General features: G+C 39.0%; 1 protein-coding gene across 2 annotated transcripts; it reads right to left on the bottom strand.

Moving 5' to 3' along the window:
* Nucleotides 1-589: 589 nt before the first annotated feature.
* LOC102694143 (choline transporter-like protein 1) lies at nt 590-25,613 on the bottom strand. Of its 2 annotated transcripts, XM_006629760.3 has the most exons (16): nt 25,284-25,613; nt 24,471-24,560; nt 23,480-23,622; nt 19,871-20,007; nt 18,437-18,530; nt 17,756-17,925; nt 17,151-17,240; nt 16,146-16,285; nt 13,510-13,696; nt 12,825-12,990; nt 12,404-12,560; nt 11,948-12,031; nt 11,459-11,596; nt 9,686-9,922; nt 7,631-7,717; nt 590-3,700 (listed from the first exon to the last, which is right to left on the bottom strand). In XM_006629760.3, exons 1-16 carry the CDS (start codon nt 25,305-25,307, stop codon nt 3,677-3,679), a joined length of 1,968 nt encoding a protein of 655 aa, XP_006629823.2. In that variant the 5' UTR covers nt 25,308-25,613; the 3' UTR covers nt 590-3,676. The 2 variants fall into 2 exon arrangements, with proteins under 2 accessions (XP_006629823.2, XP_015200599.1); XM_015345113.2 differs by lacking the exon at nt 25,284-25,613 and having other exon boundaries at nt 24,471-24,945.
* Between the last annotated feature and the right edge of the window lie 1,481 nt (nt 25,614-27,094).

Genomic DNA, 27,094 nt, shown 5'->3' with positions numbered 1-27,094 from the left:
TGTTAAAGCCAGTGCTGTGTAAAGAATAGCCTTGCTCTACTGAGGCAACCTTTTAATGATTCTTTAAAAGGTTGAGCTGTGCGTTTCAGGAAATGTGCCCTGAAGGCCAGAGTCACAAATTCTTGTCAGTAATTGTAAACCTTTCATGGCGGGGAAAGAAAAAAGATCCCAAAACAGATAGTTTTGTTTACGTGCACAACTTATAGTGCAGCATAATAATGGCAAATTATTTATACGGAAAACAGCCAATGACCCATTATTGACATTATGTATCTTGTTACATTTTTGAACATTTGTAAAATGTTCTTCATTTCATTCTCTAAGATCACAAATACCTTCCGACACATGTAACAGTAGTAAGAAGACAACTCTTATTCAGACTTCGTTAAAAAAAGTGCACATACAGTAGAAAAAGAGGAAAACATTTCCATTTACCATGAAAAATGCTGATTAGGGAAACCCCTATACAAAATTAAAAAACTATTTCTATCAGCATGACACGTGTAGTTGTCTGTGGTCAAACAAAAATTCCAAATCTTGTAGCTGTAAAAATGAAATTTCATTTTAAAAAGACACTGCACACGATATGTTAAAGTTTTCATTTTATTATTTTTTAAAAAAGAGATACATAAGAAATAATATAAAAAACAAAATTTAGTTCAATTTTACAAACAATTACTGCAATTAGGAGCTAAAAGCTATTATTACACCAGACTAGTAACCAATTTCATTTTAATATTTTCTAGTAACCGTTCATCCCAAGTGATTTCTGCACAATAAAACCTCAAATTCACAAATAAAATAAAGGGAATCACGTCTTGCAACAGTAGATTTAGAGCTGTGTAAAGCTTTTGATCCATTTTATAGATCGTACTTAGTCTGATGATTTTACTGCATTCGATTTTACAACTTATGTAGATGGAGTCCATACTTGTTTGAAAAAAAATGCAAATCTTACATGTCCTTTAGATAATTGTGGAAGTACCCAGATTTTTGCAATGGTTATCATGGAACATTTGTGTAAGTCTGACTTTCAGAGAAAAGTTCAACATGAGGAGACTAAACAACACCATTGTTGCTGATCTAAGCTTAGAAATCAACAATAATCACACACAGGCCTTTACATTATCATTACATTGTACAGATTAGGAAATCATTTCTATTGATTGGAATCGGTAAAAGTCACACTTTGGCAAACAATGCCTGGCTACATCTGACCCATTGGTTTGGAACCACAGAGAGACCAGGTAGCAGATTCTCTATGGATGACAGTAGCTGCATATAACACTGTACCTCACTGTCACTCACTGTGTACTGTTATCCTGAGAAAGACTCAAACTGGTATTCCGACTGCTACTAAAATTTGAATCCCGATCATTATAGCACATCCTAAATTGTTTGTAAGGTTTTAAGGACATCAATGACTTTTAAGCAACAAGTTCATATTGATTTCTTTGGTCTTATTTTTCTTCCTATCTAGTTTTCTGAGTAATATAATATGTAGGTAAGAGACATGTAAATTAGCAGGAAGCTTAAACTACGTTTACAGCTACCTTTCATATTTAATCAAAATTTAAACATTTGGCTTTAATAATTTCTAAAGAAGCATTTTACCGTTGTTAACACGCTTTGCATTACAAAGCACAACAAAAATGTGTATCATTAGTGTAGTCCCATTTGAAATAGCCTGCATAACATGCTTTTATACTAAAATAATGATCACAAAAGTAAGTTTTGCACAGAGCATATAAGCATTCAAACTATCTCTACTGAGAGCTGTTTGTCACTTACTGTAAGTTTTACACACAATTTTTTGTTGTTGGTAGTTCAGTTTTGACCAATGAATTCTGCTATGAATCCAGTTCATTGAAAGATAAGAATGGATATATTCTGGTTTATCCATTCCCATGCTATCAAAGCAATATTTAACTGTGCATTAATGGCCCTTATATACCATGTATGCATCACTGAAATCATTGAGCTGTATAAACAGGAAACGCTGCAATGTCAGTTCAAAAGGACAAAATGCTAATCCAGTTTGAATCATTTACAAATCATCACTCAGTATTAAATTTCCCAGAATCTGCCATGATCATTGCATTCACAAAAATGTAATTTTCCAACTTTTTATGATGTTCATTTAAACACACCTAGATTTTATCAGGAAAACCAGACCCTTATTTTTTTTGGCTTTGTCAAAACATTTTAAACGCTTCTTGGAAAAGGGGTTTACCTTTCCAAGGGTGGAAAAACCCCGGAATAAGAACAAGTTAGTGTTTTGGTCCGATCGGACTGCTTAACGTTGAATGGGAAACAATCGACCTTCAAAGCCGGAACTTTTAAAGACAAACCAAACTACAAAAACAGCTATTATCCATCTGCAGTCAAGTGACCATTCTAGGATTCAACATTATAGACCGGATACAGAAATGACGAGATCCAGCAGGAACCAAGGCCTACTGAACCAGTTAAGGCAAGGTGCAAGACGATTTGTACTCCCTCCATTTGTCTTAAAATAAGATCTATTGCACACCTGGAAAACTCTTAATTACAGAAGAGTTAGAAAACTGTCACCATAAACATTTTTAAACAGTTTTAAGAATTTTAGTGCAAGCAGGAAGACTTTTCCCCCCCCCCAAGATCATCATCGCTATTCTGTTATTGCTCGTCCTCTCTAGCTTCAGGGTTCTCCACGGCCTTTAATGACATCGGATTTGACATGGAGCAGATTTCTCATCACACTAAGAATCTGGGCAGCATTGTGACTTTCCTGTCGTCAGTGATACGAATGAGTGTCCGCGGCTATCAGTCCGTTTGACACGGTCAAACTCTCATAAGCAGATTATATGGCTGTCATTTCAGTTTGTAGGGGTCAGCTGCCCAAACTCTTCTCATGTGATCGCATGTGATCGTACAAGCGCGAACAGTGGAGGACCCTGAGCTTGTAGCAATGTGAAATGAGCACAGTCAAGTCTGATGGTCAGGATAGTCTGAGCCTATCATTGCCCTGTTATCGGCAGTCTTCCACTACCTGCCGTGTAAACTAGAATGACTTACACCGGTACTGACTGTTCTCTCCTTAACAGTCTTGAGAACGTTTTTTTTTTTCTAACAGTAAATAAATGTCACTGTTAATGGTGAGTAACATTAGTAACAACTCATTAGTGAAAAAACTAAAACTACAGAAACGTGCCCCTAAAGCTATTCCCCTCCCTTTAAAAAAAGATGCACAGAATTTGCTGCATTTAAAAAGCAGCTCTAATTCTGATCATGTTCATACACTTTGTGTTTCTTTAGAGGAAAAAAAAAGTATTCAAGCAATGCTATACAAATTCAGTTACAATGCTTGTTATTTGTAATTTGAACAAGATGAACAAAATCTAAAAACTTAATGAAAACTGGCATGATGAATTACTTTTCAGTCAAAACTGGACATTTTAGTGCTGCATTTATCTAGACGACATTTTAGTCAAATATAAAAAGGACATCACTACTAAAATGCATCAGTAGTTAAAATACACGGCGCTTTCATATAAAGTGCTTCATTACTTGAGTTATTTTACAGTTTCTTATTAAAATATTGTATTCCCTGGAGTGAAACCATAGTAAACATGTTACACATTGGTAAAAATAAACATTTGGAATGTTTAAAAAAAGTTCCATTAGGTGATTTTGGTCAAGCTGAACTTGCTCCAGGAGCCTAGAAAACAAAGTGATTGAGTCTTACTCCAAACAGTCACAAGCAATCACTGAGGGCACTGTGTGCACACACATTTTATAATCCCTTAAAGACTGAGCTCTGAACGGTATGGAGGTTCACTGGAATGTTAGAAATGATTTCACAGAAGACAAAGTAAACAGATAATGGCTGGAAAGTGACACAGAAACACAAACAAACAGCACTAAGCAGAAACAGTATCCCACGCTGAGTAAAGTCAAAAGCTTCAAAGAAAGCATGCTTGTTTCGGTGCTTCAATGCACAACGTGTAAAGTGTTGATATATTGAAATTAAAGAGGTTTTAAATTCTTGTGGCTACTTCGTTCAAGGCTAGAAGAAACATACATGCAAAGATGTCAAAGACATTCAGCTGTGAAGAGCTTGTGACATTTCATTTTGAGACCACTGAGGAACTGCTAATGTACTGCACCACGAGAAAAAAAAATCACAGCCATCACCCTTTCCGACAGACACATCTCGGTGTGTAACTAGATTCTGGACAGTTGAGGATAAACATTAAAGTAGTGCTGTTAGGTGCCTTTTCAATTTGGAAATGGCAAAATGAGCTATAAACTGGTCCCCAAATAAGATCCTTTAGTCATTGCCCTAAGCAGTCTATTAAAAAATACTAGGCTTTCAAATTTGAGAACCACAGTCAACATGAAGAGAGTAAATTACTTTAAAGGTGAGAGGAAAAATCCCATTATTTCTGGCATAAAATGAAATTAGAAAAGAAACAAAGACGGCAACCTGCTGCTGTAAAGAACTTGTAACAGTTTTTAAATAAGGGGTACGGCCATTTGAAATATTCTCCAGGAAATGTTTCATACATAAAAAAGCATCAAAAGAAGCTTATCACTTATAACTGCAACTTCAAAATACATCAGACAGTAACACTTAGTAGGAAGCGACATATCAAATTAGCCTTAACCATCAACAGGGAGATTATTGTGAATGTTCAAAGGTAGTAGCATCTCTGGCCACCAAAGGAAACAATGTAAGCTGTCAACTTTGACATATTATTGAATAAAAAATGTCTTAATTATGCAAAAACATCCCAGCATACTTAGGGCCATGTATAAAAAATGTGAGGCAGGTCTGGCTGCAAGTAGACACCTCAGTGACTTTGAAAGACTAGTGATTGTTCGGACGCAATTGGCAAGAGCTTCAGTGACCAAGACTGCTCGACTCGTTTATGTTTCAGGAGTATGTCAGCAAAGGGCAAGAGTGGGGCAGAAGCACATACTTCAAGACTGTGACACCCATGTATTAATACAAAGTGCAGGGCAAAATGGGCGTGCACATTCTGATCGAATGACATGGGCTGTTTTCACTCAGTTTAATCAAAAACAGTCCACCGAGAGCTCCATAGACCAAGATACGATACTCGGGTTTCACTGCACAAACCACTCAGCACACATGGGGATTCGTGCTTGCTAGTCCTGAGGACAGGCAAACAGCACAGACAATGGATACTGCCAGATTAATCATCTTTCACCATGACAAGTACATGTGCTCTACAGCTTTGTGTGCTTGGTTCCGACAGTGAAAGTCCATGATGTTGTGGGGTTTATTTCTCTGGCATGGTTTGTGCCCACACATTCCCTTAGAAGACCAGGTCAATGCTACTTACAACTTGATGGTACTGAGTGATCATTATCACCACATGTTGCAGTATTTCTTTCCTGCTGGGAGAGGTGTATTCCAGAATGACATTGACCAATCCACAGAGCACATACAGTTGCCAATGGTTTGATGAGCACGACACTGATGGTACCTACTGTATGTCATGGCCTTCTAAATCCAAGTCCAAGTCTCATATTTTAATCCAATCGAGCATTTATAATATATTCCGAGTTGACTGATTTTCTTGTAGAAGAACGGTGCCACGTTCCTCCTGTCTAATTCGAGACCCTGGTAGACTATGCCACAGAGCACAAAGGCCATGCTGGAATCACTTGGTGGCCTCATGCCCTATTAAGTGACTTTATATTGGAGTTTCCATCTATCCATTGCATCTCTGTCTTATATTACAGACTGAACAAGCACATATCATCATGTCTCATTCCCCATCTTTTCAGTGGGGCTCAAGTTTGGCAAGCATATAGCATAATTGCCTCTTTCTCACCTTGCAGGAGAGATGTTGCTGCATGAGCAGCATGAAGACATGCCTTGTCTTGGTAAAATGTTGACTTCAGGATAAGGCCACAGGAAGAGCAGCAAGTGAGGTCCTAAGACTTAACCGATGTAGTGTCTTGCAGAGAGGCCAACATCAATCACAGAATTCTGCAGCTACTAGTTATTCCTACCCAGTGCAGGTTACTTGGAAGAGTCACCGACAGATTGTTTGGCTGTAATATCTCGCAAGTTACTTAACTAAATCGACAACCAAAGAAACTCCAAGATATTCAAGGCTAAGTTGTGAAATTGCATAACTAAAATGTGAATTAAACAGATTCCGAGATTAGTGATCAGTGTGACACATACTCTGCTAAAGGGAATGAGGCAAAACACTCAGCTGCAGTCATTTTAATTGAAAAGCAGCTAATTTTGCTTCATAATATTGCCGATGTCACAGTTTTTCATTTGCAGTGTTTTTTAATTGTTTTTTTAAATCCCAAGTTAACATTGAACATGGAAGCTTAAAATGTGTATGCAATCAGAATTTATTTTTCAGCTTAAAAAAATTAAGTACTTTTTAAAAAGAGTTAATGATATTTTTTAGTTTAGAATTTAATAAAAATATATTCCTTTAATCTTTTCTCAACTACATTTGCAATATTACTCTCCCCAGAGAGTAGAATATATATAAAACCTAATACTTATTACTACACAGAATAATCATACAACCACTGCGTACATCTAGTTTTTACCCAATTGTAGTTTTAAACCTTCTTGATGTCTCAATACTTCTCATTTTAAACACTTTGCCAATATCTGGAATACCGAATGAACAACTGCTTGTTTGTAAAGTAGTATCTTCTCTAGAGTCAACAATTTTCATGTTTTGTCATAGTTAAAATGGATAAGCTCATAGGTTGCAAAAAATATATTACACTTGATCACCTTAAATGCTCTAACAACTTTGGATGAACAGCTCATAAACAAGTCTAGCAAAGTGTAGACTAGCACTGATGACAGACAACTGTGCATTTTAACTTTCAAATGTGATTTAAAATGTCATCTGGCATTTTTGTGCATTACTGCTTCTAGAAAACAGTGGAGTACTGTTGTTAGAACTGGGATAGTTTTTAATATACTATTTTGAATGACCCCAAAACAGCACGAGTCCTAAATTTGATTATACATTATTAGACTCAACTTTGTTTTACTTTGAGAAACTGGACCTCATATGTGTCTCCCTGTGTAAAAGCAGGGATAAATATTCAAACATTCTTAGGGCTATGTTTATAGAGTTCCAAGTCAGCCAGGTAGGAAGCAAGTGCCATCTCCAATTGGCCAATTATATTGCCTGACCACGGTGTGCACTACTTTAAGGGATAAGCATTTGTACAAAAGAGGTGTTCTCACAGGATCAGCAGATCCTGCTTAAAGTGCACTGTGATAATAAGGCAACAACTACAGACTTGAGTTCTTAAAGAAGAACAGGAACTATTGGCACATTACATAATGGAATCAAGCTGATCAGAAGAGCAGTGGTCTAAAAATACTGTCTATATGTACAGCGGGATACTGTTTCGGCTAACTTGCCAGAACAGGAGATGACTGAAACAATGAGAAGAACTGAAACAGTGAAGTAATGGGGAGGTACAGAAACAGAAAGAGCATCATGTCGACAGTGAGACACAGCACAAAAGCTTGTTCAGAGAAAGCCCAGTCTACGAAGACAGAGATGAAGAGGTAATAGAAGTGAAACTCCTGGAGGATGTCGGACTCGGTAGGGCCACTCACCATGGGCTTCGCCTCCCTGCTGTCGGTTGAGTGGGGCCTGCCCCTGCTCCGCTCTTTCATCGGCTTCTTGCTGCTCTCCACAAACTCCTGCGACAGCAGAGAAACACAAGTCAAGTCCGTCAGCAAGGAAGCACACGATCATTTCGGCAACCAGGGTCAGGAGGCTGCCTGTCCGTCTGTACAAAACAAGCGAGATCTACAAAGTGTAACGCCCTTGCCGCAATAGGTCGGCCCCCCACTGTCGGGGGCTCGAACCCGGGATTCCCGTTTCACTCAACAGGGACCTAGCCCGGTGACCCAAAGAGAGATCTCTCTACAGCCCAGTAGCTGTAGCCCTGCTATCACAGGGAATGGTGGCGACGTTACCGCTCTGGTAAGCCAGCTCTTACAAACCCTGATGGCCGTATGCGTTACACTCTCCCCCGCTTATCTCGCCGTCCCCCGAAGAGATCTCTCTTTGGCTCACCGGGCTGGGACCCTGTTGAGTGACGCGGGAATCCCGGGTTCGAGCCCCCGACGGTGGGGGGCCGACCTAATGCGGCAAGGGTGTCCGCCTTAACCCCCGTTGCGTTACATTGGTGTCAGAGTAGGATACCTCCTGGGAAAAACTAAGGTTGCTGCTGAAAGAGGTGTTAGTGGGGCCAGCAGGGGGTGCTCACCCTGCAGTCTGTGTGGGTCCTAATGCCCCAGTATAGTGACTGGGACACTATACTGTAAACAGGCGCTGTCCTTCGGATGAGACATAAAACCGAGGTCCTGACACTCTGTGGTCATTAAAAATCCAAGGGCGTTTTCTCGAAAAGAGTAGGGGTGTTACCCCGGCTTCCTGGCCAAATTTCCCATTGGCCCTTACCAACCATTGCCTCCTAATAATCCCCCATCTATGAACGGGCTTCATTACTCTGCTCTCCTCCCCACTGATAGCTGATGTGTGGTGAGCGTTCTGGCGCACTATGGCTGCCGTCGCATCATCCAGGTGGATGCTGCACATTGGTGGTGGTGGTGGAGGGGAGTCCCCATTACCTGTAAAGTGCTTCGAGTGGAGTGTCCAGAAAAGCGCTATATAAGTGTAAGCAATTATTATAATTATTATTACAAAGATGTGTGGTGGCCCCGAAAGACATGCGATGTACAGAAAATAATAATAGAAATACGCACTGTTTCTCAATAAGAATAACAATCATATTTCAGCAAACACTGTTGTTCTACATTGAACATTTAAAGTACAATAAACACAAAAGTTTTTGTGTTTCACAAAATGTGATTTAAGGACAATATAACCTTTAAAGTTGTTTTTCTTTAAATGAATTTACATGGCAAATATGTCAAATAAATTCTGATGAATAAGATTTCAAGGACTGTAGGAATAAATTTACACTTATAAAGGGGACAAAAGCAATTTCTGTGATGGATTACATGAATAACCAAATTACATTTCTTAAGATTACAATAAAGCAATAACTCTAAGAGTAACAATGTAATTTACATGGTGGCTTCCAAATACATTTTCAACTTTTCTTCAAATCCTTCTAATTTCACTGCCTTAACTTCAATCACCTTGATAAGGAAAAAACTTTATGGCTCACCAAGAGAAAAATCAGGACTCAAAAAGTGAGAGTGAAAACCTACAGATCCCAACATCTCTTCAAATTGGTGAGTAAGCAGTTATCATTCGTGACAAACTTCATTTGTTCCCATGAAAACCTTTATTATTTTTGTGCAGTGAAGTTACAACCATTCCTTGAATTGCCACGGAACTAATGATCCGATTATCAGAAGTATTCAGTAAAAGAAAACCTTTGGTGGTCCTTAAGACAACGTACAGACCGTTCCTGAATTAACCTGTAGCTCCCCATCACAAGGTAGAATAATAAGTCGACGCAAAATCAAGGAATAAGGGTCCTTACACATGAAATGACTATCCTCTTTGCACAAGTTATTTTGTTAAATAAAAGGTTCCGTTGTGAAATCAGCAGATCATGACAAAAATAGATGAAGATGTATATGAATATAATCTCATCCCAGCCACACTCAATGAGCCCAAAAATGTCTTACCATAAGAGCCTTGTCCATGAAGTACTCTTTCCCAGGACTCCCGTCATTGTACGTGGTATCGATGGCAAAGCACAAGAAGAGGACATCCACAACTATTTCATATATGGAGAGGAAGCAGTGGGCAACCAGGAAGGCGAAGAGGCACACGATGATCAGAGGGAGGACCCACACTGTATAATCCCGCTGGTAGTTCAGAGCCAGTACGCCCACAAAGGCTGTGCTGGAAACTATCAGGACCTGGAAACAGACACACAGTAGCTTCCTGTTAGAAGCCAGTCTATTCCTCTTCTTACTTACTGCCTGGGAATATTTGATTACAAATTTCTAAAAGCCTTAAGAACACCCCAAGACATGTAAAACCCAGGAAGGTATAGAAAACTACTTATACTAACATTTCCACAAATTTCCTTAGAATCTAGAGGTATTAAGTTTTAAATGGATAAAGTTCAATACTTCAGTGGACATCAGAACCGTTGACCACTCGTGTAAAGTGAGGCTTTCTTTTTTTCTGCAATTTATTTTTTAGACTCATATGCATCATCCACGTGAAGAATTTGTTACATGTTATTCATTGCCAAGTTTGACCAAAATAAAAAGCTTTGCTTTAAAGCTGCTCCACCATAGCTCTCAAACAGCTTCACAAGCACAATCTGTGACAGACGATGAAACAGGAACATAGGAATCATTTCACTGGTTGATGGCTCTATATACAAACCGCTCTTATCTTTGAAGACCTGGCCTGGAAATTAACAGGCTTATCAAGCCGCTGGCTTCCTGTGAATGACACAATCTACAGAAGCATCTTTAAAGAGGGCCTAAAACTGTTAGTTCAATTTGGATACTGTGTCAAGGTAAAAACTAACAGCAAATAAAAATGAAAATCTAAAAAGCCTAATAACTTACCTTAATCGGTGCTTTGATCATTTCTTTTGATTTTTCTTCCAAAGCCTAAGGGGTGATTGTTCTATGCTAAAGCAAGATAATTTATAGCTGAAAGTAGGGCTTGAGCTCTCTTTGTATTGCAACATTTGGTAATTAACTTCAAGACTGAATATTTTGCACAAATTTCTAAAGGAAATATCTGCTACTGGCACAAGCATTGTGGAACAAAACAAAGGCCTTCAGAGAGACCTCAAAAATACATGCTCACTGTTTCTCTTTTCTATGTTGCACAACCATACTGCTGATTTCTATTTACTATTACAGATTATTGTGTCTTCCTGATTCTACTCCTCTTTAACAGTCTCAAAGAGATTTAAAACTAAAGAGACATCAAATATTAAGCTGCTCTACAGTAAGCAGAGCTGAACACCTAACCTACTGCATACATTATATCTACCTACAGCTATAAGAAATTTGTTTATGACTTACTGTAAAATGGCTTTACAATTAACAATTCTGTCTCGGGTCTTGTCTGAGATTGACATTTATAATACTCAGAAAGAAGACACATTTGTTTGTCATTTTGTATTCTCATATCCCCTGATGAATACTGTTGCTTATTCGTTTGTAACGAAAACCCACTCATTCCCTAATCACAATTTTATCAAATTAATCATGAACCTCCACAGAATGATTTTTGTTTCAAACATAGGTGCTTTCTCTTTTCAGCACTGATTACTGAAGGTTAATTTTTGTAACCTTGCGTGATGACTGCATGAAAGCATCTCCCTAGTACAAGATTCGTGACTCTTTGATTACAGCCCTGAAGAATGTAGACCAGTTTTAATTTAAAAAAAGCCTCAGTGCTACTGATCTATATAGAAGCCATACCTTCCCAAGAAACAAAACAAAATCTCCAACGGTGTTGATCGTGGCAACTCTCAAAGCATTCTCCACCAGAATCACAAAGGCATCCTTTGCAGATGTGCAGAAGTTGGTGCTGTTGATAGCTGTAGCTGCATATGCATTCTGCAACAAAAAAAATATCAAACATTTTAAACCTTTTTTTTTTAAATCATTCTTTTATACATCTCACACTATTTGCAACTCTTGCTAGTTCTCAATCTGTAAGGGTTATTTGTATATCAGTGCAACCAAAACACAAAAAAGAAATCTACTGACACAAACAAGCCATGGTTATCTCAAACATAGATAGCTGAGTTTACAACGGGCTGAATCTCAAGATAATTATTTCTTGCTTTTGGGTGCACAGTATTCTTGACATCATTTAAAAAATATTACATTTTGAATTGCCACAAAGTATATATATATAGCCTGACCTTCAAAATCATGCATCTGACCTAACAGAGAAGAAAATACCTGATTCAGATAATTTAGGCACTTCTCCAGACACCACAAGCAGCAAATACAGGCTTTCAACATGCACCGAGCACAAGCATTTTCCTGAGGGATGGAAAAGAAATTTAAAATAATTACCATAATAGCAACACTATGTTTCAATTGCCTACCATTTCATGAATTCCTTATGTAACACTGCAGACGTCATTTATCTTTTAATAATGGGAAATTTCATTCTGCTGCTTCCTAATCACCGATATCAAAGGATCTCACTGCAGCAAAAGCATTAATGTTCTAGTTTCAGAGTAGAAAGTAGAGATACTGCAATATACAGTTAGAAAATTGATACCAAGACTAATATTTCAACATTTAGATTTCAATGTTACTTCTCCGTGGCTTGGACAGACAACACATGGTCACCTCTGTAAACAAAATACTTACACACTGTTGTTGCAACCAATTACCTTTTCTCCTTACCTTTCCTTTCAGTTGATTATGAATGTACATGAGGATCAATCGAGGGATCTTCACAAGTGTAATGATGAAGGATCCCTTCGCCACAGTACCGAGATGGTACCGGATAAGACGATATACGGATGACAGTATAGGAGTAAGTGGTAATTTGGACTTATCCCTACAACAAAAGAAACAATCATTTCTGAGTGACAGCTGCGTATTCCTCTTTATTATAATCTATAAGTTAACAGCTGGCAGTAGTAACCGAAAAATGGGCCTAAAACATGTTTTGGTAAACAAGAGTGATTCTGCAAAGTGATTTTAGCACGTCCCTCTTTAAGTCCAGATTCCAGACTCTGCTGTGCAGAGACTTGTCTTGAAAGAATGAGCAAGGTAAGCATACATCTTCAGGTTTACCAATTTCATGTAGGAAGCCTCTTACCTTGTAAAATAATAAGTGACAACAGCACCAGCAACAGTCATCTGCTGACACGCAAGAATAAACTCGCTGATCCAGATCAAGCCAACTGCGTGATACCAGGTCATGTACTGCAAAGGGCTCGACATTCGGAATTCCACCAAACCCTTGTCATTTTGTGTTGGATTGCCTGTGAACATCAAAAATACATTTTTCAACAACAGCTGCTGCAGCATTACAACAGGCATCAGATTAACATGACAAGCACAGTGGTGAGGAGTACACGGAGTGTAACCAAATTGTTCAGGGTAACAAACGTAGTAAGTGGTAGAGCCAGGGCTTGAACCACGAACTATTTTAAACAGAAGATATATTAAAGACAGATGTAACTGGTTTTCTTGTGTTATTTAAAATGGACATAATGCAATAAAATAAACAAGCCCACGTTTTATGGTAGGAATTGGAATCGCAATGCTACTCACACTAAGCATCTTTAAGTACTTTAACAGATCTTTGTGTAGGGAAATGATGAAGCTCTCCTTTCTTTCAAAATGTTCTAAAAGGACTGCAACAGAACATTTAGAAGATGGCAGCTTGCAGAATGGCAATTTCAAAACCTATAGACAGTGAAGCAGCTGGCTCACACTGCTTGCCGTTAGCACAGGCCACACAGGGCTGCAGAACCATATCGGCCACCACTGCACCTTACCTGCTGTGCCCAGGAATAGCAAAACCATTATCCAGTACATCCAGAACAACATCAGAGCCAGAAACGTCCAGAAGGGCTGGAAGACGAGCAGCGGCAGGTGGATGAACACTTTACCCGCCACATGAAATAGGGCGATTGTCAGAGCCACTCTTTTCCGCATAAAAAACATGAGCAGGAGCAGGATCACCTAAGTAAAGGGAAAAAACAAAAAATGGCCTCAGACATCTCTTTAATAAAATTAGGAAAAGAATTAAAAATTTCTGAAGCTTAGCAAAAAAAAAGCACTTTGAAACCCAGCAGAAACCCTTCAACCATCCGTGACCAGAAAGCTGCTCACCCTGTAGAGGGTGGCCTAAAGGCAGGTCTTACCCCAGCAGCACAGGTCACAAAGAGGGTCTGACAGCACACTGCTCCTAGCCTGGATGGGACCGATTTTACGATGTCTCAATTAATCGGAAAAGTGCTTGTAAACAACAGTTAACAAAACAGGGGCCTGTCAGGTGGCTCAACGGGTGAAGGCACTTGGCTGAGTTCAGGTCTAGGACATCTTACTAGCCAGCTGGGACTGGGATTCCCCACACAGTGGTGCACAACTGTCTAAGCAGTGCCGAGAGGGGGATGGGAGCAGTTGGCCAAGGTTTTCACGGCTCGCAGGCGCACCATGACCTCTGTGGGCTCCCAGGCACTTGGCGTGGGACGTGGCTCTTCTCAAATCAGCCTCAAAGTGTTAAAAAATGTTAAAAGATCAGTGACCTGAAGGAGAATGGGTGAGAGAAATCTGCCGAAATCTTAATCCTCCCCTGTGTGCAGTTGTGGTGTTTGTAGCCTGTTAATCTTACATTTATATATCAAAGCACTGGGGCTCTGGGTTCAGTTCCTCAATTGCTACCTTCTATCAGATCTTCCAGTTCACCATACTTGGTCATTAGATTGGAAATTCTGGTTCAGAGAGCCTGGATTCAATTCCAGACCTTGGGCACTTTCTGTGAAGAGTGTGTATGTTCTCCCCACGTCCACATGGGTTTCCTCTGGGTGCTCTGGTTTCCTCCCACAGTCCAAAGCCATACAGGTAGGTTAAATTGGCTTCTAGGAAAATCGGCCCTGGTGTGAGTGTGTGCATTCTGTTTCTGTCTGTGTGCCCCCTGCAATGGACTGGTGTCCCAGCTAGGATGTATCCTGACTTGTGCCTGTTGCTTGCCGGCATAGGCTCAGGCTCCCCCACAAACCTGTACTGGATAAAGCAGTTAGAAAATATATTAATGGATGGGTACAGCAGCGATATTAAAACAGCTATAAATGCAGATCTCCCCAGGTCCTCCAATATTTGTATGTTGGCTCATATAACACTTTCAACATTTTTGAGTTTCTCCCATGTCTTGCTAATCTTGCTTATTTGTGAATTTGTCAACTTTCACTGCAGAGAAACACCAATAAAACAGTTCCTGGAAAAAAGCAGCTTTTATTGTTGACCACAAAAACTAAATTGCTCTAGCCTTAGTAGCCGACACAACAACACATTGCTTACAAGACTAAAAGTTGTCTCAAAATGCATGTTGAAAAAAGAGTGAAAGGACCATGATAGTGGGTCAAAGAATTAATTGTTTACTAGACGTACAAACAGTTCCTGGAACCAGTGAAAATTACATAAGCGAAAAGAAAGACATGAGACAGCAAAGGTTGAAAAAACAAAGTGCACATTGAAATCATCGTTATGAATGAGGCTCATGCAGTGCACATACAATGGCTCCAGTACGCACTTGGACATCTGTTGCAGAAACACTTACTGGAGAAAAGTATGAAAGGGTAACATGCTGAAGAAAGATATAAGATGTGAAACAAGGGTAAACCGATTTCTTTCTACACAAAGACTTCTTTTGGTACAAAGTGTAAGTGAAAGTGTATCTTTCCCTAACTATGGAAAGATAAGACCGGCCATTCAGTGTTCAAGGTCTTGGGAATGTACAAACTCAAGTGACCTCCCCTCCATTACCATGGTAGCAATTTGCCTCAAAAATGGCTGAAGTCTCCTACATAAACTGGAACTTTACAACAATTCTCTGAACAATTATTCTCTTGATCTTATTGTTCCTTGCATGCAATAAACTCAGTTGATTTAGCTCATTTCAGGGTCCAGAACTTGTTTGTCTGTTACAACGATGTCTAAAGCTTTAGGTCCAGTGTACCTTGGATGTGAGCTATGAACCAAATTTGTGATGCAAGCTGTAGTTTCACTAAATTAGAGTTTTTCCCAAAAAGTGCAAAACTGGCCTTAGGCTTCCCAGTTGGAGGAAAAAAAAAAATCAAATGTGCATGACTCTCTCCCTGAAAGGGCACAGTGAGGCCTTACAATCAATAATCCTGGGCTCAGGAGTTTAGAAAAGGCTTTGAGGATACAGGTCAAGTATAAAATACTGGATGACATTTTCAGACCTTAAGCCCTCCCAGACTGCCACCTTATACAGAAATGACAAAATTAAATTGCGTCCAAAGAATTAAAACGGAATTTTGTGTTATACTTTCCCTGGAAAAAAAAACCAAACTGTAACAAATGCAGAACAGAACTGCTCTCAAAGGACATGGATGTAGTCATTTAGAAGCTGTAACCACTTGAAACAACAGGAACGTAAGGAACCTACCGTGAAAATGGTAGCAGCTATAGCATAGACCATGAGAGCCTGGACATTGTCTTTGGCTACTTCTAACTGATCTGCTGGCAGCGTAACATTCAGCGACTTCTTGTGATCTGCATAAAGCCACCACAGAACACCTGTGCCCCCTGCAAGCAGCAAAATAGGTTTTACAATTATTGTCAAATTAGCATTTTATTTTATAGCCCCTTATGTCATATTTAATTCAGCAAGCCTGAAGAAACTGTGATCATGATCAAGGGAAAAAGTCACACCTAAGACTACCGTGATTATCAAGATTACCATGACCTTTATATGATCATATGAATAATAAATATACATCTCAACATATGAATATATAAGCACAGTGTGTATTTGTCAAATGTAAACTTCATACAAGCCCCCACCAAAATGGCGATCGCCAAAAAACAGGTATAAGCTAATTCATTCGAAAGTATTTTTCACAATTGTGGACAGGCAATTCATTGACCATGTGTCCTGAAATCAAATCTGTAGAATCAGGCTGACAAGAATGAGGCTTTAATTAAATGTTGTTCTTCATGATCAAGAATTTAAAAGTGATGACTTCACAGGTATGGCCTGCTGAACAAGGGTATTAGGAGATGGGAGCCCTGTCTTTCACCTGTGTCTATGCCTGTAATTAGAGACTGTATATGAATGCATTATTGGAAAACACTACTTGATTATTTTTGCCCTCTCAGAAGCTCAGTAAACTGGTTTCACTAAACAAGACATATTATACTTGCTTTGAAAGGAGATGCTGGCCTAGAAGTACACCATCTTGCTTTGAAAGTCTATCTTGAAAAACTACAGCAACATATTCAAGGGAAATAAATAAAAACATGCTGAATACAAGCAGGTCTACCAGCATATCAAAAATAACTTTGATGGGTCAACCACTCAAAGGTGCCTTTGTATTAATATTTAAATATGGAAAAAAATGTTTTTGCATTTAGCAACAAAGTCTTGAAACCCTGCTTCAGGCAAACTCACCCAGTGACCCCAGAACCACTAATCCAGTGAGGATCCAGACAAGCACTGTGGAGATGTATCGTATGATGACCATCAAAATCATGGAAAGCACTGCAAAAAAAGACAGGAAGCACCTCAGTACAATCCACTGAGCTTCCTAGCCACTGAATGGATCAAAATAAATCTTTCAGTAGCAAAATGTTGTTTGTAGCTGCATTTTCCCGGGATGTCATTAAACTTCATTATTGCCTTCCTGGGTTTCCCTACGTTACTCAGTGTTTCCGTTTCCACTTCACTAAAATTTTGCAACAAATTCCAGGAAAATGGCTTCTCAAACATTCTTAACAATAATTGTTTGGACATTCAAAAAGAAACCCATAAAATATAAGGGAACAAAAAATGCTTATTGATACCAATTTTGCCAATAAAGCATTTTTTAATGAAAGTACTAAAAAGTCATACACTAGTAAAAGTGTCCAATACAAAAAGGAAAGCCATTATTCACAGTAGTGAAATTAGGTGGCTGTGATCCTACAGGCTATACCGATCCTCGCAGATGATTTCAAAGACAAGGACATTGTTTTTACTCAAGACAGCTGTGCATAATTCTGAAGGGCTCCCAGTACCTAGAGCAAGCACACAAAGGCCCATGATGATTTCTTTGCTGGTCATCACACCGGTGATTAACCTCTGAAGCACACTGTTGTCACTGACGAAGGTGATCAGGGCTTCAGCAAACTTGGCATAACAGGAGATATCCACAGGGATGCAGCGATGGAATACCGGAATTGACTTACTATCAAGAAACAGAATAAAGTACAAGATGAAGGAAGAACGTGAATAATGCAAATGTCTCTTTAATGTCATTTTGGCAATGTAGACAAATCACTTTTCATTTAACTGAATATTAAAACAAAAAGCCATACATATACAATGAGCAAGTGATTTAATATATTAAGACAGCAGAAACCGTCCTTAGTAAGGAAGTTGAGGGGCAAGTTCAGTTCTGTTTTCAATGCTAAAAGGAGAAGTTGCTAACAGATACACAATTTCAGTAACAGTGTTAGTTTTCTTTACCAATGTTTCAAAAACTCCAATTTTTGTTCTGCATCAGCCTTAGCAAAACCTACAGAGGGAGACTAAATGTTTTGGTTGTCCATGAATAAACCAATGTTTTATGTAACAAAGCATGACTGTGTAAACATGTTCATGGTTTACTGTTATAAGCATATATTTGTTTTTAAAATAAACATGGTGAGAATGTTCTAAATTGAGCACCTAGCGATGTTCATTTAAGATCTACATACCTTGGTGGCACAGGAAGCTTGGGGCACAGAGTATCTTTTTGTTTATGACTGGTATATTCAGTAGGCTTTAACTGATAGGAGCAAAGGGCAGACCCTAACAGGAGAGAAAGATACAAGCAGTTCAGCTCACTGGACAGAAAGGATCCATATGAAGATGACCTTAGAATCAACGTAGAGGAGATTAAAGAATGTAACTAAATACCCAGAATGGAAATGTTAACTCACATTTCAAAGATTCCAGTAAAAAATAAGGGGAATAGAATTCTCAAACATCTTCAGAAATCCTTGTGTATATAGAGCTACATATCAGTGATGTGCAAATTGGTTTACTGTTCTTCATCAAGAGACTTTATTACAAGATTAAATCTTATTCATTAAAAGATTATGAACTAATGGCAGTCTGAAAATGACTTTCATTCAACATATATGAGCACCAAATACTTGAAATAATGTGTTGAACTGTAAGACAATTGCACAAACATTGCATGAACACTGATGAACATGCTCTTAAGTGTGTGGAAGGCACATAGCCACACTGTTACTGGCCAAAGCCTGGGTCTGTGTTTTTAACAGAACTGTATTGTTTCATCTGGTGGCAGGACATGACACAGGCAATGACCTAATACATGCAGTATATGAGACAATGCAGTGAAATAATTTAAACTTTAAAGCTACTGATAACACAACACTAAGACAAACTGAAAACTACTAGCTGCCTAAATGCAAAGTTATATGTAGGCTGACTGAAACATTCAAGTAAGAATTGTTAATATGTGATGAAAACTAAATAAATGGGCAAATATGAAGCAGAAAAATTTCTTATGCCCATTTCCTCTTTTGATTTAATGGCAATGAGGTCTGTAAATTACCTCTACAAAGTGGGGTCCTTGATAATGTAGCTCTCACAATCTGAATCCAAGGTAAAGTAACTATCATTACACTGCAGTGACTATAATTACGATACATGTGAGGGACCACAGTTTGCAAATTTTCTTTTGTAAGAGTGTGAAGCTTATTAAAAAGCAAACGTGTTATCAGACAGCATTTTGTATAGCACATGGAGGTTTTGATCCAGACCATGTGGGAAGTTCAATGTTGGACATAAACTGCAGATGGGAAATATTTCCCAGTGCGGAAAAGAAACAATGAACGACAGGACACTGTGCTGACACAGGCAGGCATTCAACTGATTGTTAAACTACAGAACTCACTACAATATTGTGGCTACTGCTTACTATGATTAATAAACTAACAAACAACTAACTAGCATATTAAGTGCAAGTTTTCTTTCTCCATGTTATTGACACTGTGCCTACACGGAACCAAAGGGACCGTCAAAGAGCCCGAGGGTTTTACACTGCATATTAACAGTCTGACTGAACTCCCAATAAAGACATTCCTAAATATCTAAAACAGTAATGTCTTTGGTCTTACCGTTTGTCTGTGCAAATTTCCTGATATCGTTGTAAGTCTTTAGCTCCACACTCGGACATGATGTGACGCAGAGAGCCATAGACTTGATTTTCCTGTTAATGATGTCAATATTGCATGGATCCAAAAAAAAGACGTACCTACAACAGAATAAAGAGCAGAAAATGCAATATATACTGCAGAAATACCTTTGAAACAGCACAAACGTACCATGCCAGCTGTACACCTGGTCTAGGAAAGTGAGGTTAACTACGTAGATAAGAAAACAAGTGTCGAAAAAAAGTTACAATTTTAAGGTAAAGCAGGGATAAAGGTCTTTTGTCTTAACTGAGCTCTTTACCTTGCGGTTGTACAACCTGAAAGTTCTAGAAAAACCTAATATACGAAAAATATTCAAATTCAATATCACCGCAGCTCCACTACTTACTTTCTATATCAGTGAACATAAGAGACAGGTTATAAATGAGAAGATTCTGAAACAGCTAAGCTTCCCAATGCAAAGAGAAATATGAAGTTCCTACTTGTCCAAACATGAGATGATGAACTTGCAACAAAGCACCTTTCAAAGACATTACAGAAATGGGGCAAACAACTACACAGGTTGGCCAGCAAAAGAAAAAATCTCTTTTAATCATTAATAACCAGGTGAATATGGAATAAATGGAGCCAAACATTGCAAATCTGTTATTTCTATCTATTTGTATGCTCTGTATTCTCTGTATCCATGTGGATTTGTTATTGAAATGAATCTGAACATCGAGATGGTGCCTTTGACTTGCCATCTCATTAGGTGATGTCATAATGGGAATGTTTATGGGAAGTGCAACTATGTTAAACATTTACCTGAACACTGATTAAGGCCCCTAGCCTTGGGAGTGCCTGCTACTGGCCCAATATTCCATTGTCAACCACTGGTACCCCTTAATTAGCACATATAGAAAAAACTACAAAGAAACACGGATACATTTGAAGCTATCCCAACCATTAAGAAAAAGTACCATTAAAGAAATGTACAAATTTTCAAGCAATATTAAATCATCCACGCAGTATCAGAAATTATGAATCAAACAAACCATTGACGCTGATTTCAACACCCTTTTGGTCCGTTTAACTTTACCGTGCAAACATTTTTAATGGCTTTTGTTAATGAAACAAAGGACTGCTCAGCTATTATTACCACACTTTTGCAAATTAATTACAATAAATGTCCTTATTATATACTTGTCAATGCAGTAAAGCAGATACGAGAGGAATTCAGCATGGGTGGACGTTTTGGCAAAATTCAGCGATGTAATTTCAGATCAGTGAAACCCAGCATCAACCCCAGTAATTGGTAATGGACACCATCGAAGAGGAAAAAGGCACCTCCGTTTTTTTTTTTTAAAGTACTCTCAAACATTAGCCACAGCAAAATACTCACAGCCTAACTTAGAACCTTCATATCTGTGTGAAATTTGTTTAGTAAACTGACAAACTCGAGAGCAGTTTTAGTGGTAAGTCTAATCCTGACAGACCACAAGTCACTGGTTTCGAGAGCTCCTGTAACATCCTTAAGAACTGCTTTCCGTATGTTCTAATAGATTGTTTTTAAAATGATGATCCTGTTTTCTTTAAAATATGGCATTATATGACACGCAGTTCACAGCAGCTTTTACACATTGTAATTCCAGAACGTCTGTTCTGAATGCCGGTGCAGTGAAGCACTGCAGCTCCTTCAGTGTTTCAGGCTGGACTATTGCGCTCTTTGCTACATAACTTGTGTCATAATCACTGGAACACCCCAACATAACCAGGGGTTCCACGCGGGAAGATTTACCTGCACTGCCCTTATAACCCAAAGCTGAGAAACAGATGCATTTTGTACTGAAATATAAAGAGCTTATCATGGTAGGGGAAAAAATACATTATAATCTGCTTTCCCTGGAGCAGGATCTCTGAACAAACAATGGAGCGTGAAATGGTCTGGAGCAATCTGCTTCATGTTTGGATTTCACTTAAGTTTCCTTTTAGCCAGCAGTTTCTGAATAATGGCAAAGTGTGTGAATGTTTACATTTTTTAAACTGATTAAACATATTCCAAAATCCTCCAACAAGTCATGTACGCTACAGTTGCGTCTAAACCTGAAGTTTGGATCCAATTCACACAGAACAATGTACTGTAAAAAACAGATGTCGGTGCAACATCTCCTTTTTGTTTTTGTCTGCATGAACAGTGTATAAGATCAGTAGCATGACAGTACATATTTTACATCACATTTACCACAACTGAAAACCAACACACAATGATTAAAGTTAATGAAAGGGAAAAAATGCTAACCTTTCCTGACAAGTATTATACAAAATCCATGTCACTTAATAGAATTAAGAAATGTTATAGCATTTAAAAAAAGCTTCATTCAATGCAGGTGCACTACAACAGCAGGAGCATGGCTCCTCTAAGTCACTGAAGATGGCAGATATTTACTGTAGTTCCTTTTGATAGAGACTGCTATTTCTAAAGATGAGACATTCATGCAGTGATGGGAATTATCTGCTGCTGTGAGATATTAAAAACCAGAAAGCACATTTAAAATAAAAGTTCTGCAGCTGTCACATTTAAGTAGATCTGAAGACAAAACTAGAAACCAAGTAGATGAAATAGGTGAAGCAACAGTTTTCACTATACTGCCAGATTTGTCTGTTCAAATTACTAAAACCCATTAAAAACAAGACAGAGAGATCACACACTGTCTATCCTTTACATTGTTACACATTGTCGGGGCAAGATGGACCAAGACATATAAGCATGATGTGGCTTTTGTATAGTACATTTAAGATCATGAAAGCCATTTTCCATAACTGTACTAAAAGGTTATATAAATGTCTTTTTGCACCTGTTCTTCACACTTCTAGTCAATATAATACCAGACTCATTGTATAAGCAAATAAATAACCTACGATTCGCCAAAGTGTTGCATTTAGAGATGGACAAAGGATTCCTCAGTTTTTAACCTCTGTTCATTTAAACATTTTGGCAACTGGCCAGACTCAGAAAAAGAGCTCCCTGTTTGCACATCTCAACTATTCTCCGATACAATGAAGACATTGTTTGTCTTCTGGAGCACAGCAACAACCACAGGCCCTCTCTGTAGCCTGAAAGATTCTCCATTTATGAAGTCATATTAGTTATGATATTTCAGAGATTAAAAACACAGTTATTGCAGGTATAGTCCAACGTCTGTCATATCTACACATGGCAGTGTTTTGCCTTTATGAAGACTGATTTTGGATGAAGGCATTTCTATGAAGCTGAACATTACAGGGTTTCCTTGTCATAACTTCACAAGGGGGCTCACCTCTCCCTAAAGATTTGCTCAAAGTAAAACCATCCTAAAGGGAGCAATCAATAAAGTATGATTCATGTCGTTCTGTAAAAGACCTGTCAAGACCTGTTTTATACAAGTCTGTGTTGTATTTTTAGGCCACTCTTTAGAAGCACTTCTTTATTAAACATTAAACAGAAAAAGGACTATCTCCACTCCAAAAAGGGAAGTGTTCCGTTCTACGAGATGTTACTTCAATCCATAAAGTGAAACTTTTAGAAGAAGGCAGGCCTTAGAATATGATACTCACTTTTTGTCAGTTTGGTCCAGTCCGCTCAGTTCTATACCTTCTATCTGGGAGTTTTTCTGGCCACAGGTGTTGCCATAGCTGTCATATCCATGCACCAGCCTGGACGCTGCTCCAGTGGCAATAGCAAAGCCACAGATGCAACCCTATGAGAAGCACATGCACTCATAAGAATGGTGAGGAGAGAAATACACCACAGTTCTATTTAATTGTGCATCAAAGATGCACTGCAAAGTCTTACTGATCCAGAAGAGACAGCAGGTTTTAGTATGCATTACATAGTTTGGTCACCATGGCCCCCCAGTGCACCCAGTCATTTTTCCATGAACTTTCACAAGCCCATTTGTGAAGATTTCAACAGAATATTAAACATCTGAAATAACATGGTTTAAGATTTAGCCAGGGCCTGTAACTGTGCTGTTGTTTTGTTTTTAAAGGAGCCTTTTAAACCGAGTAAGGGACGCTTCGTTTCTGCTTTATGAGCAATGTACCAAACACCTTATCATCTTCCTCGCAAACATGATGTATTCTTTGTGGATCAGTTTAAAATAAAATTAAACTCTCATTATATACACAAAGTTACCTTTTCTTCAAAACACAACTATTCAGAAAAATGCTTTAAAAAGTTAAGGTAAATGTGCCATAAGACTCTTCTCTTTAATATACGATTAAATAGGTTATCCCAAACATTCCACATTCTCATTACAAACGTAGCATTTTCAATAGGACACACCCTTGAACCGGAGCAGAGCACTTACTCGATTTCCCACTCCTGGAGCACATATCCAGACACAAGATGAATTACTTTCATTCTTTTTTGCATGCAATCGCAATGCTGCTAAAATTCTGGAACTGAAACATCAATCTCTAATCTCAACACAACGTTCATCAATTGTACAACTGTGTACGAACTACCACAGCAAAAAAAACAAAAAAAATCCCCCAAACAGAAGAAGGAGCAAATGCACTTAACTTCCCCAACACCTATACTTACCATGCCGATGCAGAAAGCAATAAATATCAGGAGCCATGGAATGTCAGTACAGTTCCGTTCTTCCAGGGGTCTCCAGTCCCGCTTAGACCTCTGTAAGGAAACAGCAGAATTGCTAGGCATCATAAACCTTGCTCCCAAAGCCTCAGCTGCGTGGAAACAATTTAATGTCCAGCTGTCGGTTCACAGTGGCAGTATATGGAGGTATAGCCGAGTATCCACGTCACTACCATGAAGTAGGCAGGACATCAAGTCGTGCACAAAAATGCGATAAAAGACTCCCTTTTTTCCCCCAATTACGATGTAAAACAATCACACATTGTGCAGAAGAATCGTTGCTCTTCCCTGAATGCCCTTCATTTAAAAACCCCTGAAGAAGAGCACAAAAACGAGGTCAGAATTATTTACCGCTCAAGACAGAGCTGCTTCAGATTGTTATGTAAATACTGATTGTACACTTTTTTTTATTCAGCACAAGCTTTACAGATTACACGTCCAAGGCAAACTTGTGTCGAAAACGAGACGCCAATAGAAGCACAACTGCCATTACTATCAAGCTACGGCTTCGTCTAGCTCGACCTTGCGGTCGGGCAACATTTTACAAATTGGATTAAAGTGTTGTAAAGAAGGTCACTCCAATGGAGAAAGAAACAAGCCCACAGCCTCCACCAAAACAACACGGTGCAAATCTTACAACAAACAAGGAGAGTTCAAGAGAATAAAGCACAGGAAAAAAAAACTATACTACGGTACTGCTGTATTGTTTACGATTTTTGGACATAATATATTCCAGGAGACGTGGAACTATCTTCTCACCTCCGCGCAACCGCAGCATCCCATTGTAGGAAACACTTAGAATCGCACAGAACTTGCAGCACCACACGAAAACAAAAAGCAAAACTTAGCAGGGAGTTGACTGTGCGTGCGTATCCTGCATGAACTGCTCTGTCTCTCGCCGAAAGATGATATACGAAACAAAACTCCCACCACCGGACAGCCCCTTCTTTCAGCGCATCATTATTTCCTGACTTCTTCCCCCAGGTAAAAAGGATTAACTTTAGGATTTATCACCCCACACACTTCCTGATAATCTCAGGTGTAGCCGGAAAAAGAACTCTAGCCGATCCTCCTAAACTCTCTGGTCCAAGCCACAGCGCAGAGGAGAATGGGAATGTGGGGGTTTCCGAGGCGTTAGACAATGTGGCAGGAGTGGTGAAGTGCGGGAAAATTCAACTATGGTTGATTCTTCCGCTTTTCTGAACGGTCCCGGGGACACAGACATGATAAAAATGATTGGATATTTATCTTTTTCTCAGTAGTTAAACATATACCTATATTTATACTACAGGGCTTAAACTAATATTTATTATAAACCCTTCTACACCCTCACAAATCGTTGTGGGACATTCCAGTCTGTTGGTACGAGATTTCAGCGCGTTCTGCAGAAGAGAAGAGCGCGCTAAAATTACAGTGCTCGTACTGTAGCTATACTCTGTCCAATATATAATAAACCCAACACCAATATAGGCTATATGATATAGAAGATGAGTTGACATATTCAAGTATTGTGCCGTATGAGAGAAATAATAACTTTATTTAGCCTTTAGAATATATAGCCTAAATGTAAATTGAATGAAAAGTAAAAGTAAGGACTAGAAGGAATACAAGAATTAAAAAGTAGTTGTTTTATTTAAAAACTGAATAATTCACCCTAATAATAAATAATATTGTCACAGTGTAAACAAAAGGCAGGACCTGTATTGACTATCTGTTCTTGAGCTTCTGATTGATCATAGACCCTCCCAGCACAGACACTTATTACCAACAGTTCAGACTGGGGGGGAGACTGGATTACACAATGCATCGTTACACCTGGGGTCCTCTGCCAGTTGATCAATGAACCCCAAGCAGTTAACTCTGGCCTCTTACCGTAGATATCAAAGGGACAATTAGTAATAATAATTGCTTACAAATGTATAGTACTTTTCTGGATGCTCCACAGGTAATGAGGACTCCCCTCCACCACCACCACCAATGTGCAGTATTTATCTGGATGATGCGACAGCAGCCATAGTGCTCCAGTACGCTCCCCACACACCAGCTATGAGTGGGGAGGAAAGAGAGTGATGAAGCCAATTCATAGATGGGGATTATTAGAAGGCCATGACTGTTAAGGGCCAATGGGAAATGTTTTCGAGAAACACCCTGGGATTTTTAATGACCACAAAGAGTCAGCACCTCAGTTTTACTTCTCATCTGTAGGACAGTGCCTTTTTACAATATAGTGTCCCAATCACTATACTGGGGCATTAGGACCCACACAGACTGCAGGGTGAGCACCCCCTGCTGGCCACACAAACACCTCTTCCAGCAGCAACCTTAGCTTTTCCCAGGTTTCCCATCCAAGTACTGGTCAGGCTCACACCTGCCGAGCTTCAGTGGGCTGCCAGTTGTGAGTTGCAGAGTGAAATGGTTGCAAGCTGGGACACTTCCATCCCTCCACCCAGGATGAGTTGTAGTCAGGAGAGTTCAAGGGAATTGGAGAAGGAAGAGCTTGCAGTGTTGGAAGCAGGAGAGGACTCGGACACAAGGTTCTAGTAATTCCGTGAGTACATGGATAAGTTGTT

Source organism: Lepisosteus oculatus, chromosome 1 (assembly GCF_040954835.1).
Source record: "Lepisosteus oculatus isolate fLepOcu1 chromosome 1, fLepOcu1.hap2, whole genome shotgun sequence".
NCBI lineage: Eukaryota > Metazoa > Chordata > Actinopteri > Semionotiformes > Lepisosteidae > Lepisosteus > Lepisosteus oculatus.
This window is presented reverse-complemented; position numbering and strand designations above follow the sequence as displayed.

Coding starts and splice junctions, on each gene's coding strand:
- LOC102694143 (XM_015345113.2), bottom strand. CDS start 24,593: ATGATGCCTAGCAATTCTGCTGTTTCCTTACAGAGGTCTAAGCGGGAC. Junction 18,531..19,870: donor GAAATTTGCACAGACAAACG/GTAAGACCAAAG, acceptor CTCTCCTGTTAG/GGTCTGCCCTTTGCTCCTAT. Junction 12,561..12,824: donor GTCACTTATTATTTTACAAG/GTAAGAGGCTTC, acceptor CTTTTGTTGTAG/GGATAAGTCCAAATTACCAC.